Source organism: Pelodiscus sinensis, chromosome 3 (assembly GCF_049634645.1).
Source record: "Pelodiscus sinensis isolate JC-2024 chromosome 3, ASM4963464v1, whole genome shotgun sequence".
NCBI lineage: Eukaryota > Metazoa > Chordata > Testudines > Trionychidae > Pelodiscus > Pelodiscus sinensis.
In genome coordinates, this window is record NC_134713.1 from 86,661,927 (window position 1) to 86,678,340 (window position 16,414).

A 16,414-nucleotide genomic window follows, 5' to 3' on the forward strand; every position below is an offset into this window, starting at 1 on the left:
GTGCTCTAAGAAACGGCACAAGGCACCTAATGCACATGCACAGTCTGGTAGACCACTGCTGATGAATCTTCGATCTGCAGCACCAGGACAAGCACCCACGGGGACACCACTCGAAGAAGAATTATGCAATCTTTCTAAAAAAGTGCTAAATATATTTTTATGTTATTGAAGAGAATAAAACAAAAGATACAATTAAATTAACATTCTATTCACTTAACTTTTAAAGTGCAAATTTGACACCACAGTCAGCACTAGAATACAGAAATAATGAGGTTCTCTTCTAACTAAAAAATAATCCTCATTATATTCATTTTAAAATTAGCCCAGACAAAATCACTCTACTCAAAACAATATTTGGATATCTGTCATATAGCCACTGATTTAAGCGTACATTTAACTGGCTGAGTAAAGGTTGCCTGAAAAATGGCAACTGAACGAGTTTCAGGCAACAAACATATGAAAACTCTATACTGAGTAATTTGTTAGGTCTGATGTTAATTCCAGTAATTTCTGCCATTCTGTCTCTCCTTTTAAGGTCTTTTATCTCTTCAGGCTATAGTCCAATGGCCTCTGAAATAATGATCTTCAGGTTCAGAAAATCAGAATTGGCTCCAACCTGCACCACATTCTACTACAATGGGAACCATCGTACATTCTCCAAACGATTGATATTATAACATGTGTTGAGTTTTCACAGAAACTCATTTGCCTGTCTAAAACTAATGTAAGCTAACATTTTCACAAGGACCTAAGTAAATTAGGCACCAAACTCCCACTAAAAGCCAATGGATGCTGGGTATGTTGCTCACTCTTATACCTTTGAAAATTTCTCAAACTCTTACCTAATTTCTAAGAGTTGTGTACGCTATACTGTTCAAGTGAAATTACTGAAAATAAAGCAATGTACATTACAATAGATAGATATAGTAATTAAAAATGTTTTAACACCCAAATCCTTTCAATTAAAATATGTAAACATGCAGTACGCATTCTCTGAGACATCTAAAACCAAAGGGAAAAAACAGATATTTCTAAGGGGAAAACAATCAGAAAAAATAATCTATAAAATCCCAAAACAATTATATGCATTTTAATACATCATAATAAATCAATACAGAGAACAAGTCCAGTTACTAAAAAATCCTGTGACATCTTTAAAACAAGTACTGGAGAAATTTGGTAAACTGTTTTATCTCAATAAAAAATTAACTGATAAATATACAAATTAGCTATCTCTTGCCAGACCACAAATGTGTATATTTATTCCTATGAACTGTTTAGAATGAATAAACATTTGATTGCTACATATAAAACATTTGCTTACACTAAATGTGGAATCAGGATCTGAGAGAAACATCATAAGATATGTACGCAAATGAGGCCAACTCTCACAATTTAGTACATCAGAGGGAGGCGCAGAGCACAATGTCTGTATTGCTTCCTGACGCACCTGAAATAAACAAAAATATAAACAAAACAATGCTTTCATCAGCACCAGAGCTGATTTAACTCTTCGGGGGGAGGCTGGTGCTACTATATTTTCTGGGGTTCCCAAGGTTCTGAAGTGGGGACAAAAATTAGAAAATCTATGTGTGAGAGAGGGATGTGGGTAGAGGCAGATGGTAGGTGTAGGAAAGGATGATAGCTCTGACTGGGGTGCAGGCTCTGATGTGGGCTTGGAATAAGGCATTTGGGGTGCAAGGCATTCCAGCCTGTGGTTAAGGGATTTGGAGTATGGCAGAGGGCTCAGGGCAGGAGTTTGAAGCTGGGGGTGCAAAGTCTGGGAGGGAGTTAAGGTAGGGGAACAGCCTCAGGGCTGGGGCAGGAGGTTGTGATGCTGGGCAGCTCCAGTGTGGAAGGGATGTGAAAGGGTAACCAATTAATGGTTAAAAACATTACATTTAACTGGTTAACCAATTAAATGGGAATTGACAGATGGTTCTACATGGCCTAGGCTCACTTTTAGGCATTACCCCCTGAAGTTCCCACTGTCCAGGGTACAGAGCCTGTAGGCAAGGGTAGTGCCAGAACAGGCCTAGCTAGTGTGATTCTTGGAGTTAGGAGAAGAGGAATGGTAGTACACACAATCGCCTCCCCATACCCTCACCAGGCAGAGCCAACCTATAACGCAGCATGCATGGGTTTTAGTGGCTACAGTCCAGTCCTCCTATTAGCTTAGGGCCCTGGCCTGCCACCACTTAAGCCCCTTTCTTAATTTGGCCCTGATTAGGATCATTACTATGAAACACTGATGTGCTTTTTGTGGGGAAGCAGTCAAGGGTGATAGAACACAAAAAGCAAGAATTAAAAAACATCCTCTATAATGTCAATAGACCATTAAAATAATTTGAACAAAACAGTGAAGTAAAAAAGCATACTTTTTTAAAAAATACATAATTAAATTAATAAGGACTATGTTGATTCCTATTATTATTTTATTTTCCTATAAAACTATATATTTTATTATCAAACACAAGATTATACTAAATCATTAAATTGCTTTACTTTATCATTCAAATGCCACAACCTGGAGTAACAGCATCACAAAAAATAAATAGCAATTTACTGCCAAACATCTTTTAAATTTTATAGTTGAACTTCCAAGAGTTTAATCTCCATTGTAGTCCATCTTAAATAACAATGCTGTAGCTAATGTCTCTTTGTACATCAATGTACTCTATGGTTAGTTATTTCAAGTTACTGAAACCCCCTATAGAAAAGTTTAATGTGACCAGGTGGGTGAGGCAATATATTATTGGATTATTTTTTGTTGATTAAAGAGACAACTTTTTAAGATACACAGCCTATTTTACAGTATAATACATTAAAACATACAATGTTTAACTATAAAATAAATGTAGTGTAGAAATACTGATAACAAAAACTTCTTTACCTGTTGTAGCCATATTTATAATTCAAAATAGAATGATGGTTTCAACTGTAAATATCGTTATTATTGTTTTATTGTAATTATAAAGTCCACAGGATGAAACTCCGAACCCATTAAAGTCATTTACAATTTTGCCATTCATTTCAGTAGAGCCAGAATTTACCCATGTTTATGTACCTGTACCATATTCTCAAATATACCATAAGTTTTCATTTATATAAGTGATATATTAGGTACTCTTTTCACTCACTTCCTTAGGATGAGCAGGATCAAGCCTTTCCACAAGTAGCTGTAATTGTTCTTGATTCATGAATGTATAACTCTGTAACAAGCAATGTAAAATCCTATTAAATTCACCACTAATTACTAAAATAATCAGATTTTATGGATATAAAATTTACTTTTGAACAGCGAGGATGTTAGTATTTATCTTAATGCAACATTACAGTTGAAATTTTAATGGCCAATGTTCAGAAAATGCCAACTTGAAATTCTAGTAACAAGTTTCTGTCTTCTTTAGTCTCCCTTTGTATTACAAAATTATTATTCATTACTAAATAATGTAGAATGCCGTTAATAATATAGCATAGTATTGCATGTTGGAAAAGAAACACATATGTTTTACTGTTTTTCCAATAAAAATGCAAATAGGTCAACTGAATATTATATTATGTCATTTTCACCTTTTTCTCATGTTAACTGCACATATTTTGCAGATGATACATATCCACAGATTTGCATACTCACAGATGTTGTAAATGTAAGGAACCATGTTTTCCATGACCCTAAGGCAACTGAACTGCCAAAGAATTTACCCTTTGCAGCAGAATCTGGCTGCAGAATCTAAGTCTTCATCTTTAAAAAACAGATTCAATTCTGCTATCGCTCACCTGAAAAGATTCTTTAGAGATCATCTTTTAAACAATCACTTCAAGGTTGAGATCACATGTATGTATACTCAAACAAAAAGGTAACTTTCTTCAAAAAGATGTAATCAGTTGTAAATGGGGGTCTAAACTGAAAGTGCCATCTCATCCTTAATTATAACATCACACACTACTCACTACTGTAATAGAAAACCATAAATATCAAATTAATCTAGATTACTAATTTATGTTTCATACCTATTGTAGCCTTATAATTTTGTAGGTAATAAGTTAGTTACAATGAATGTATGCTATAGAATAAGGTTTGGATTAAACTTACACACAAGGGCTGTGTCTAGACTGCATCCCTTTTACGGAAAAGGGATGCAAATTAGACACATCGCAATTGCAAATGAACCGGGGATTTAAATCCACCCCCCCCGCTTCATTTGCATAAAAATGGCTGCCGCTTTTTTCCGGCTCGGAGCTTTGCCGGAAAAAAGCGCCAGTCTAGACGCGGATCTTTCGGAAAATAAAGCCTTTTCCGAAAGATCCCTTATTCCTCTTAAAATAAGGAATAAGGGAGCCTTTGGAAAAGGCTTTATTTTCCGAAAGATGCGCGTCTAGACTGGCGCTTTTTTCCGGCAAAGCTCCGAGCCGGAAAAAAGCGGCAGCCATTTTTATGCAAATGAAGCGGGGGGGATTTAAATCCCTGCTTCGTTTGCAATTGCGATGTGTCTAATTTGCATCCCTTTTACGGAAAAGGGATGCAGTCTAGACACAGCCAAGACGTAGGCCTCAGACAAGCCAGGCAGTTTTGCTAACTTAGCTCCAGCTCTGTTTGATGTTAGTATGTTCTGATGTTAAAGTAAAGGTATGGAATATTGTAATGAATAGTGATGTTAATATTAGGTACAGCCTTGTAATACGCAGAAAGAAGTTGAATATTGAAAGACTCTGTAACTTTATTAAAGTGAATAGAAGTACCCTTTATTCTGTGCTGCAATTGTGTAAATGTATTGTTTGTGTGAATGAAAGAGAGAATGTTTTAGGAGTGATAAGTGTGAAGGTCACAGCATGCCCAAGTGGTCAGAGGAGGAGCTGGAGATTCAGAAGCACCAAATAATTAGCAACTAAGTGAAAGCACACGGAAGACACAAACTGCACCGAGGCAGACTGACAAGCCCTGAAGTTAGTGGCAAGCACCTCTTGATAGGAAACCAATAACAAATTTTGACAGAAGACAACACCCAAGAGGGATCGTCTGCGCACTGATATAAAATGACAGCGAGAACAACTTCCAGATTAATATATGACTCAGAAAGACTGTTTGTGATGCTGAGGAACTGACTAAGGCCTGACAAGGCAAAATGCATAGACTCACATGGAAGGAAAATTCTATAAAGGATGGGGTGCCTTGTATGGTTCTTAGGGTTCTGTCCTGCTATGGCTATGGAGCATCAGTCCGGACTGACAAGAACCCGGCTTCTTCCTCGTATCTGACCTATCTAGCTAATAGGCTGGACCGAGCAACAGACTGGTAACTATTCCATCAGCAGGGGGCACACGCGCATGCGCATGCGTGCGTGCAAATGCATATGATACTTTGTTATATTATCAATAAATGCGGCGTGTTGTCTTATTCCCCTGAAAAAGGTCCTGTGTGCTTCTTTTAAGCATAACACCATTTCACAATAGAAGTCCAAATTATGATATCATACCTGATTGAAAGATGAATCACTATCAGAGCAATTGTCTGTATAGTAAGCACTACGTTGCTCTTTCTTCGTTTTCCTCTGCATTTCCTTATTACGCATCTGATCTTCTTCAAATTTGTTAATCAGAGATTCCACCACTACCATCATGACATTCTTCAAGGAATGCATCATTTCTCTATACCTTCAAAGACAGAGGTAAGAATAATACTAAATAACATAAAGATCACTAATTACATTATTAATAATGGAACAAGGCATGCTATTACATTAAAATTTCACTGAATTTACTCAGTGAACTAAAAAGTTTTTAAATAAAAACAAAACATTATATATATATATATATATATATATATCCCAAGTAATTAACAATGTGTGTGTAAACTTTAAAACTAGATAAATACATCTCAAAAAAACCCAAATGCTCTTCCTTTTTGTGCATCTGCTTTATCTATTCAAATGACAATACTAAAATTAAAAACAAACCGCGTAAGAGCATAACATACTTGGACCTGCATTCCCAGTTTTTTTTTTTACTAAACTGTACTCCACACTCAGATGTTCTTCAAAAAGAATAATGTGAAAGCTAAAAGCAAAATATGGCCCTAACAAAATCCTCATTACTATTTCTGTCCCCACAAGTTTAATTAATTTTTTCCTTCCATAAAAGTCCTCTGTGAAAGCAGCAGTACAGAATGCATGGATGGAGTAACCCTCAAATTCAAGTTCTTGAAAGCAAAGTTAACCTAAAATGTATAATGTTTAATAAGCGACAGATTCACATAGCTTTAGTAGCTATCCATAGTGCTGTGCACAGTGAAGTTCCACCTCAAATGTTCTTTTGAAATTCTTCCTTCATTAAGAGTCCATATGTGAAGATTAAAACTTCTTAAATCCTCTAAAATATCATCTTTCAACCTCATTAGTTGTTGACCACGTGTACTACTTCCTCCAACCTCAGTTCTGCAAGCCTTCTGTAAAAACATACATTACAGCTGTCTTGCTCTCAGTTGATACAAGATTACAATTTTGCTTGCAACAAAATCAAACTAAGAGATGTAAGAATATACTTCTGACCCTGAAAACTGTCTAAATTCTCTCTCCTCAGCGGGTTCTGCTCCATCTAAAAGACTTGTTGTGATGGGGTGTCCAACACACACTGTCATGAATGAGGTGAATAGTGTCCTAAGAGACTGCTCAAGAAGTGGCCAACAGGACAGACGCTGCAAATAGCAGATAATCGAAACTCAGCAGACCTATATACAAAGTGCTTAACAGCAAAGCAGGAGCAGTTAATACAGAAAAGTGTTGACTAGACATACCAAATTGTTAAGTACCCCATACTGAAATAGCAGTAACTATAGTACTGTATTCTCTGATACACTGAGTGAAAATCATCTGCAAAGTCAATAAATTCAATGTTAACTACCATTTTTGTACTTATTCTGCAATGGCATTCCACAAGGCATACATAAAATGAATTATAGATCACCTTTCTGGAAACCGCACTGGTTACCTCTCCTTATAGAGTTGAGACAAAACTAGTATCAGTTCAGTAATTTGATCATAAAAACCTTCCTTGGGACTGATAATATTGTTTTTCCACAATAATTTGAGAATATGATTTATTTTCCTTTGTGGAAAAAAAAGAAATATGATGCAGCCACTTTTCTGTTCTTCTGGAATGTGACTGGTTTCCCAAACTTTTTTTGATAAATTTATGAAGTCAGTGAATTAAATCCAGATTACCACTCTTTAGCAGTTCTGATAAAATGTTACCAAGGCCTGGTCCTTCATAATTTGCAAACTGTTTGACCACAAGTATCATTTCTTCTAATGTTGCTAGCATATTTTCTGTTGAGCTCATTTTTGGATTAAGTTGTAACATACATCTTGATAAGGATCTGGCCATTAATTCTCAAAAATTCATACCAACTCTGAAATCAACTATCAATATCCTTGCAATATTTTCTATTTTTATCCTTAACTAGTGGAAGTCATGAGAATGGATGTCTTATTAGAACAGTGAAAATCTCAAATATACATTTCTAGTCGTGTCTTTCAGAGGCTTCCTCAATATGCTGTGCCATACTATTCCACCACTGATTAGGATCATTTTGATCTTAACTATTTGTTCAATATATTTCTTCTCCTTCATTGTTCATTTTGTCTTTTCTTCGTTAACTGATCTCAACTTCTATTTCACCCATTCTACACTGCAATTATTTTTCCCATAATTGGAGGATACCATCTGTAATGTAACATTTCTTTTTCAGACTCCTTAATTCTAGCTGTTCTCCAGTGATATCAGTATCAGATTCCCAAACTAAACTCTACTCTTCTGCGGTACACAACTAGTCATCCAATATAGAATATGTATTGGAAATCACTACCACTTAACTGTTAGTTATGAAGCTTATCAAAAGTGAAGTATTTTGGTGCAGTAGGTACTAAAGCAGATCATTGCTGCTATTAAGAATCAATTATCAGATTCCAGAACAAAATCAATGTTCCTAAATATATGTTCATCTCAGATGAGTTTAGTAACAGGGTTCCAAACTAGCATGTGATTCAAAGTTGAACTATTGCCTGATGGATAGTGAAATATATACAATGCCTGTCATGAAACCAGATAGTTATCAAAATAGTTCATGAGGGGATGCAAATCCAAGTAACACACACCATTATCTTGTTTCTCTTCCAGTAAGCTGTGTGGCTCCAATACAAGTTCAAATCCATTTCTGCTATGACCAAAGTTAATATTTATTAAACTCCTTCCATTCAAGAAATAGAATGGAGATGGAGAAAAATAGTCAATTGCCAGACCTTTGTGAAGTCAGTAGGATCCACATGTACATGCCTGAAAACAAAACTTTATCCATAAAAGGGAATTATATATAATAATAGTTTCATTCTGAAGGAGGTCAAAGCATTTCACAGATTATATAAGCTTAGGACCTAAAAAATGCAGCCATATATGGCAGCAGCTCAGTGAAAAATGTGCATGTTTCAGAACTCTAGACAAGGAGCAACTTTGGTCAAGCATTTGTACGAAGGAAATAAAGTCACTAAGATCTATCCAGAAAATTAGTAAATGGCACATTCACACTGTGGTTTGCTGTGTACTAAATCATCATGTGACCCCTACCATGCACTAAAAGTTCCATAGTTTAGTTAAACAAACTATAGTTTGAAACTGAACTTTCAGTGAACCACATGGCCAGGGTCCACATGGCAAGTTAGTATGCAAGAAGCAAGTGCACTGTAAATTGACATCCTGGCTTTTATCTCTGTTTAGAAAAGCCCAAAGAACTTAATGCTGGTGGGTTTTGAAGCTACAAACTTAACGTGTTTGGGTATCTCAAACTTAATGAGTAAAGCATTAAACTACTTCCACTGGAATTATACTAATGTAAACGAGTATATCTTTTGAAGGAGAGAAGGATAAACAAACTCAGACTTCACATTAAAGAACAAAGCTGCCCTTGCAACTGCTTAGGTCAGCTCCGGGTCCTGACCCTTCATGATAAAAGTAAATAAGATCTTTGCCATTGACTTCAATGAGCACAAAATCAAGCCCTCAAGCCCAGATCCTACAAGACTTAGGCATGTTGGTAACGTTAAACATAAAATTCAAAAGCTGAGTTCAAAAGCACATCTGACAAACTATTACATTTAGTGCCCAAAGAGAAGCCAAGAGCAGTTGGTTAAGAATGGATTTGTAGTCTCTACATAGGAATGATAGACTTCTAAAAATAGTTTTGCTATGTGTTGCTAAAGTAATTCATTAATAACAATTAGGTACTAATTAATTAACAAACTAATGTAAGGATTTTATCCTGCAATAAACCTTCTAAGTTCTTCTTTTAGCAGGACTACTCCATACATTACCATATATCATATATTACCAAATTATCATTAAAAGTATCATTAAATATATAGTTCATAATCCAAGGGTTCAATTTCCAAGACAGACACTTAAATAGTTATATATCCAGCATAACCAGGAGAGTAAAGTTATCCACAATGGGGAATACCCAGTCTTTAAATCATATCTACTAAACTGTGAGACCAAAACAGAACATTATCAGAGCACTGAATTTCTTGGTTTCATAGTGTGACAAATTTTGGAACAGGTGATGTACAAGATACTATTTAAAATTAGCTTACAATTGCAGTCGTTTTGTTTCTTTCCAGATGTGAAATCTTTTGAAAGCAACCATTTAATGATGAATGCCTATCGACATGGAAACAAACTTTGATTGCTTTCACTTTCTGCTGAACTGAGATCTTAAAATTAAAACAAATGGACTTGGTAACCCAATCACTTCTATTCTTAACACAATTTAATAGATATGAATTCTGTACTGTGCAACAAATACGTATGCAGAAAAAATAATTTTGTCTGACTTAGTATAAAGATACATTGTTTTGTTCACAAAAGGTAAACTGTGAAACAAATAAAAAGTGTTTTTCTGTTTATGTCGCATAAACATGAGCTCAAACTCGAAAATATAAATTTCTGTTTTTCAGTATTTCCCACTTTTCTTTCTCTGAGGCTATCAAGCACAGTGATATTGTAAACTGACATTCAATAATCTCTGAGTTCAGGCTGGAAATGAGGGATATTTCAGTGAAACATCCCTATTCATAGAGCCTTGTTTAACAACACTGCTCATGTACCCAAAGACCTAGCATACATTTTGGAACCGCAATTGCTGAGACAAAGTATTCCTTCATTTCAAAATTCAAGGCAAATAGGTTGTTTGGAATGCAAAGGTTCATCAGTGCTATACTAGATTTTAACTTTGTACTTAATAGGAATGTGAAAGGTTAACTGGTAAGCATGACCCTTAATGGGTGATGATAAATGGGTGATGCTTACCGGTTCCGGTTAACCAGTGGGGGCTGGAGCAGCATCTCACCTGCTATGGGGCCTGCCATGGACAGGAATACTCCAGCCTGGCCAAAGCAGCCAGTGGGGGCACTCCAGTGACTAGATCTGGCTGGGGTCGCATGGTGGGGAACCTGATGGGGGTGCCAGGCCCATGGCTTCCTCCCCACCTGTGCCTAGCTCAGCGGAGGACAAGGTAGAGAGTGAGCAGGAGTCTGGCTCACAGTGCCTCACACGCCCCACAGAGCACTAGCTGCTGGGGCTCTGCTCTGTTTACTGTGGCTGGCTCCTCTCCCCTGGTGTGGAGCAGCAGCGCAGCCAGGGCAGGACAGACCCAACTGTTGCTGGGGGAGCTGTGGAAGGACTGCCAGGGAGTCCTGGCTGCTGACACAGGCCCCCTACAGATATACAAGACCTTCCCTCCTATCCCATGTATGTTCCTCCCCAGTTCTGGACACGGGCAGGAGTACCCTGGCTTCTCATGCTGCAACTACTCCTGCCTTCCCCAGAGGCGCCAAGTAGGTTGGAGCCACTCTGCCTGGTTCATGTGTGGAGCGTGCAGGCTGGGGGGCCTAGCTGTACACATCTCCCTCTTTCCAGGGGTGGGGACTAGGCGCCCTAGAACTGGCTCCTTTTAGGTTTAAGCTCATGGTGGGGGGGAGGGGTTGTTCCGTTGTCCAAGAGCTGTCCCATAATCCCTCTATTTTGGATTTTCTGTTTTTTGGAAATCTTTTGTACAACAGTGAAGCAACAATGTTCAACCTTAATCTCGATTTTAACTTTCACGTTTTCTGAACCTAATATTTGGGGGGAAAGGAGTGTTTTGGTTGCTTCGTTGAGTCTGGTTTTTTAGTGTATGGTTCATATAGTAGTGGATTGTGATGGGGTATTTTACACATCTCTGAAGTGTTAGGCATTCCAGATCTAACGTCCCATTATGTAATGTTTTGGCCATGATCTGACCATTTGTATTTTGAGGAGAGAAATCCCATGTTAACGCTATATTAATGAGGATTGTTTTGTGGAAGGTGGGAAAAGGTATTTGTAAATGAATCCACAATCTCCTGTTAAAAATCTGTTCTCTGGAAAGAGCAAAGAATTTAGAACATTTTCCCCACTCACTGATTTCCCGCCTGTGATGGGGGGTCGCTGCCCCGTACTCCAAGCCGCTCTGCGCCCGCCATGTATGCGGCGCATGGAGTCCAGCATGCAGCATGAGCCAGGTGTTCGTGGGTCACAGCTCAGCTACGTCACTCCGCAGCCTCAGAAGTCGGGAGTGACAGCCGTGCCACGCGCAAGCCGGAGGTGACACAAAGGCAAAGGGGCGGGGTCAAGAGGACGTCAAATGGAAGGTGGAGGGCGCAGAGTTTAAAATGGGCGCAAAACAACAGTGCAGGGGAGGAGGAGAGGGGAACAGCACGGGGAGCGGAGGAGATCCGGGAAGTATTGGATGGTTGAGGGAGCAGGGAGATGTAGTGATGACCCGTGCGCTGCCAGAGAGAATATGGCAGATGTGCAAGGTGGCTGCTAGAGGAAAGTGAGGAGGAAATAGCCTAGGACAGGGCATATTGTTGAACCTGTGGGCTGGCATGTTTCGGCAGGAACACAGGAACGGTAATAGTCCCTGTCCTTAGGGTCCTGGGCTGGGGCCCATGAGTGAAGGCGGGTTGGGACCCCCTCTCCCATCTGCCAAAAGCGGAAACACTGGACTAGCTGTACGTTGGTGAAGGTTTGTACGGGCTACCGCAGGAGCAGTGAGACTTTAAAAACTATACATAAGGTGGACTCCGAGACTTGAACCGGGGAGAAAAAGGGAGGAGAGAGTGAACTCAATTAAATAAACCCCCTTGTGAGCAAGAGGGAAGATGGGCGAATAAACACACCTGTTAACACCGCCACTCAATTTTTTTATTAACCTCTCTTATGCACACTCATTGCATGACTATTTTGAACTTTTATATTTAAAAAAAAAATTGTGGCCCACATTTACAAAAAGGCAGAAATGTGGGCCACAATTCCTGCATACGAGCCTGCAGTGGCTTCCTAACTGCTCCCTGGGCAGGCAGCGTGACAGCTGCCCAAAGCAGGAGACGGGCTGTGGTGTGACTGCTCATGGGGCTAGAGCCCCCTACATCTCTCTTTCCCCACTCCTACATTTCTCTTTTTCCCCCTCTTCTCCCAGTCACCAGATGTCACTGCACCACCCCTAGCACCTCACTTCCTTCGAATCCAGGGCACTGGAAGATGCTTCCCTTTGCCTAGGCAGGGGCTCACAGCCAGCCAGTTCCATGAGGAGCAGCCTTGGGCAGTCCCTGCCCTGCACAGATGCTGCCAAGGTGCACAAGGTAGGGAGGTGCTACATGGCAGTATCTTGGGGAGCAGTGCCACTAATGTGGCACACATCCGCACAAGCGCACATGGCCTCATTGTTGGCGCACAAGACAAAACTCACTCTGCTCATGGATGGAAAATCTTAGAGGGAACACTGGGCAGGAGCTCAGGAGGAAGGGGTGGAGCCAGCACACTTCTGTGCTTCTCTGCCCACAGACCCTCATTGGCCTGGGGTTGAGGCAGCACAGGAAGTCTTTGCCCCTGCCCTCATCCCAAGAGAACCGCCAGCTGTTCTGAACAGCTGATGGTTCCCTTTAGGCGCCTGTACCTCTGGTGGCTGGAGGAGACTTTGTGCACAAAGTCTCACACACTCTCTGCCCGCACCCTGCAAGGAGGCGCAGCACTTAGAGTAAACCATGGTGGTTGACTGTAAGCGCTGCACACCCCTGGCAAGGGAGGAGACTTTGTGCACTCCCCTGTCCCCAGGCCTTGAATGGCCTGAGGGCAGGGGAGTGGCAGTGCATCCGCAGGCTGGGTCAACCCCCTTAATGGGTTGATCCAGCCTGTGGAGGCCCTTTTACCCATCCCTGTTTTAGAACCAAAACAAGTTAGGCCACACAACCTTATCAAGTGCATATTTTAAAAATACATTTTATATGTATCCTGTGTACACTCACTCTTTTGATTCACGAGTCTTCTTAGTAACATGTTGGGCAAGAGTGTCATAACCAGATCCTTCACCCTGATTTTGAGCAGAGGTACATTTTTCTGTTTCTTCTTCAATCACAGAGCCCAGAGTGGTACGAATGTATTGTCGAAGGTATTTCACAAACTCATAGCTGCAACAAATATTCATAAAATTAAATGTGTTTCATTATATTCATGTTCCAAATGTTTTCAACATTACAAATGTAACATTTTTTTCCAGCATACACAACTTTCTAAGCCCTAGTACTTTTTAAGAATTAAAAGGAGTTTTTCAACAGGTTGGACACCAAACCATGAGCACTGGAACAATTTGCATCGGGGTTGGGGCAAAGCGGGTGCTGACGAGAGCCACAGGACCAAACTGTAAACCCTGTATATGATAGAAAACTCTTCAAATCAGGGAGCACTGACACACATTTTAGAAATCCTAATTCTAGCACCAAACAAGCCATTTTGATTTTCTTGAATGTCTTCAGTATCAGTATATCAAAGGAATGCCTCAGTAAGTCATAAATCCTTTTTGTGCCCATGAAAATCTTCTCCTAAATGCAAAGATCTATATTAATACCATAATGAGGTTGCACAGTCAAAAATCACAACGTATTAGGAAATGAGGAAATTATGGGTCCAAGAACATTAACTTGAATGCCCTGATAAACATACCCGTTTCAAGTTATTTTATGGCAATTAATAATCGTTGATGCAAGTTATACAGGAAACTACTTAAATTTGTATAGGAAATGACCTGCACTGTTAAGCTGGGGGTGTGAGGATAGTCTGGCTAGCCAAATTAATGGAATAGTGTTTTATGACAGGAAAGAGAGAGAGAAGAAAACTGCTGCAAAAGGGAATAAGGAGCTAGCACAAAGATGGGAACTCATCCCCTGGGAACCGGATGGGCAGAAAGGTTTCAAAGCCCCCTTTTATTTGGAGCAGTCGGAGGCAGCACCCAATCTCCTTCTCTTTGTTTGATGAAATACCAGGATTGGTCAAGACCTGCTGTGAGCATTGCGCTAGCTGCCCCATGTTGAGAAGAAATTGGAAGGAATTTTTCCTTATCTTCAGATTGACCTAGATGGATTTGAGCAGGTTTTTTTGTTTGTTTGTTTAGTTGATTGGTTTTCAAGGGGGTCGTTTTGTTTGCTTCTTTATTTGGGCCTTCCCCATAGTGTGTTCAGGAAGCATTTTTCATATGTATGGCATGAAGGGCGATAGGCTGTATGTTGCAACTCATTATTTAAATGTGGGATGGATGTGCAATGAAAGTACTCCATACATAACGTATACAGTGCCCAGAAAAATGGCTTCTAAAAGGAAAGGAATTTGAGGGTGGAGGATCCCTATTAGGTATGTTAGATAAAGTGTAACTGAATAGTCATGTAACTGCATGACATCTTATCGGTTACATAACAATACGATAGTCCCCGGCGGCGGGGCCAGCAGGTAGCGTGCTCCCAGACCAACTCCCCAGGAGTCCCCTGCTACCCTGCGCTGCTGCTCTGGAAAAACCAGCTCCCCAAGCAGACCAGCTGCCTACTGCCCCACGCTGCTGCCCCTGATACAGAGGCAACAGCGTGGAGTGGCAGCAGTTCCTGTCCAAAGGGGTCCAAGCTCCCCAAGTGAAGAGGCTGCTGCAGTGGGGAGGAGGGGGGAGAGGCTTCCACGGAGCAGCCTCTTCCCCATGCTGCTGCCCCTGATACAGAGGCACCAGCGTGGGGTGGCAGCAGTTACTGTCCGCGAGGGGTCTGAGCTCTAAGGATGTTAAAACATGATTACATGGCTAATCATATGACTTAACGAGCAGTTGATAAGTGCTGCTGTGCAGAGCCTCCACAGCAGAGGTAGCTCCAAGAAACGGATCCAGAGCCACTCATACTGCTGCTCTGCATTTTAAATGTAGAGGAGCAGCAATCAGCATGAGCTGGGACTACTAGGTCCCAGCTCACACTGAGTACAGCAGGCCCTGTTCATGGTGGACTGTCCTGTCCACCACAAACAGGGGCCAGTGCTGGAGAAGCCTCTGTTTGTGGCACTCTTGGTGGCAATAGCCCTGTCTTTGCAGGGGCACAGCTTCCCACTGGGACCCCTGCGGACAGGGGCTGCTTCCCAGCAGTGTCCCCTATCCCCCCCCCCCCCCCCCCGCTGCCTCTGATAGAGGCAGCTGGGGAAGCAGGCGGCACCCTGGAGCCGACGATGGGGGAAACTGGCTTTTAAGCTGGCTCCCGCCCATCCCCTTGCTGCCTCTGTCTGAGCTGGGGATCAGCTGTGCAGGGCTGCCCCTTTGAACGCTGCCTCAGTGTTTCAAAGGGGCAGCTCCGCATAGCTGATCCTGGGATCAGCTGGGGAGTCCCCAAGTGATCCCGGCTCCATATGGCATTTCAAAACTGGCACCCGCATGCAGCCCGGAGTCAGTAGGACTTCCCACTGGCCCCTGGCTGCATGCAAAGTTCCGCATTCCTCCTCTGAAATGTACAAGAGCCCCTACTTATACATTTCAGAGGAGGAATGCGGAAGTGCCTATCAACTATCAGAAATTCCATCGACTACTCGACTAGTCAATTAACCGCTAGTTAACATGCTTAGCATAAACCTCCCTGGTAATTATGGAATGAATATGGGGTTACCTGCACTATATACTTTTTTATCTGTCAGTTAGACCCAGACATTTAAAAATAAAATTGCAGCCTGATTAAACCCATTTCATATGTCTCTAGTCCCTCATTCAGTATAGCCAGATAGCAGCAAATACGTGTATGCAATTACATTAAAAATTGTTCAAAGCTTAACTTCTGAGTTTCCTGGCAGTAATTTTAGCTTTGCAATTTTCACATCACTTTCATGCAATCTCTTGCATTTAAATTACTGGATTTCATCCAGGAAAAAAATCTGAATTTAGTTCACATCCTCTTTCAGCAGAACTAGTGAGTTCTTGAACCAATCAGTGCACAATTCACAAGTTTCATGAATTCACAAGTTTTATTTAGGAAAAAGTAGTTTATATCCCATTAAA

General features: G+C 40.6%; 1 protein-coding gene across 8 annotated transcripts in view; it reads right to left on the bottom strand.

The window, feature by feature from the left end:
- TBC1D32 (TBC1 domain family member 32) overlaps positions 1-16,414 on the bottom strand; it is a 205,113-nt gene that overhangs the window by 175,163 nt on the left and 13,536 nt on the right. For all 8 annotated transcript variants that reach the window (XR_012902655.1, XR_012902654.1, XM_075924062.1 and 5 more), the window contains 4 exons: positions 13,374-13,535; positions 5,478-5,655; positions 3,141-3,212; positions 1,325-1,450 (listed from right to left, as the gene is read on the bottom strand). Coding sequence is in view for 6 of the 8 variants with exons in the window: in XM_075924062.1 (XP_075780177.1) it covers positions 1,325-1,450; positions 3,141-3,212; positions 5,478-5,655; positions 13,374-13,535 (538 nt within the window). In the remaining 2 variants the exon portion in view is untranslated. The remainder of the gene's footprint in view (positions 1-1,324; positions 1,451-3,140; positions 3,213-5,477; positions 5,656-13,373; positions 13,536-16,414) is intronic.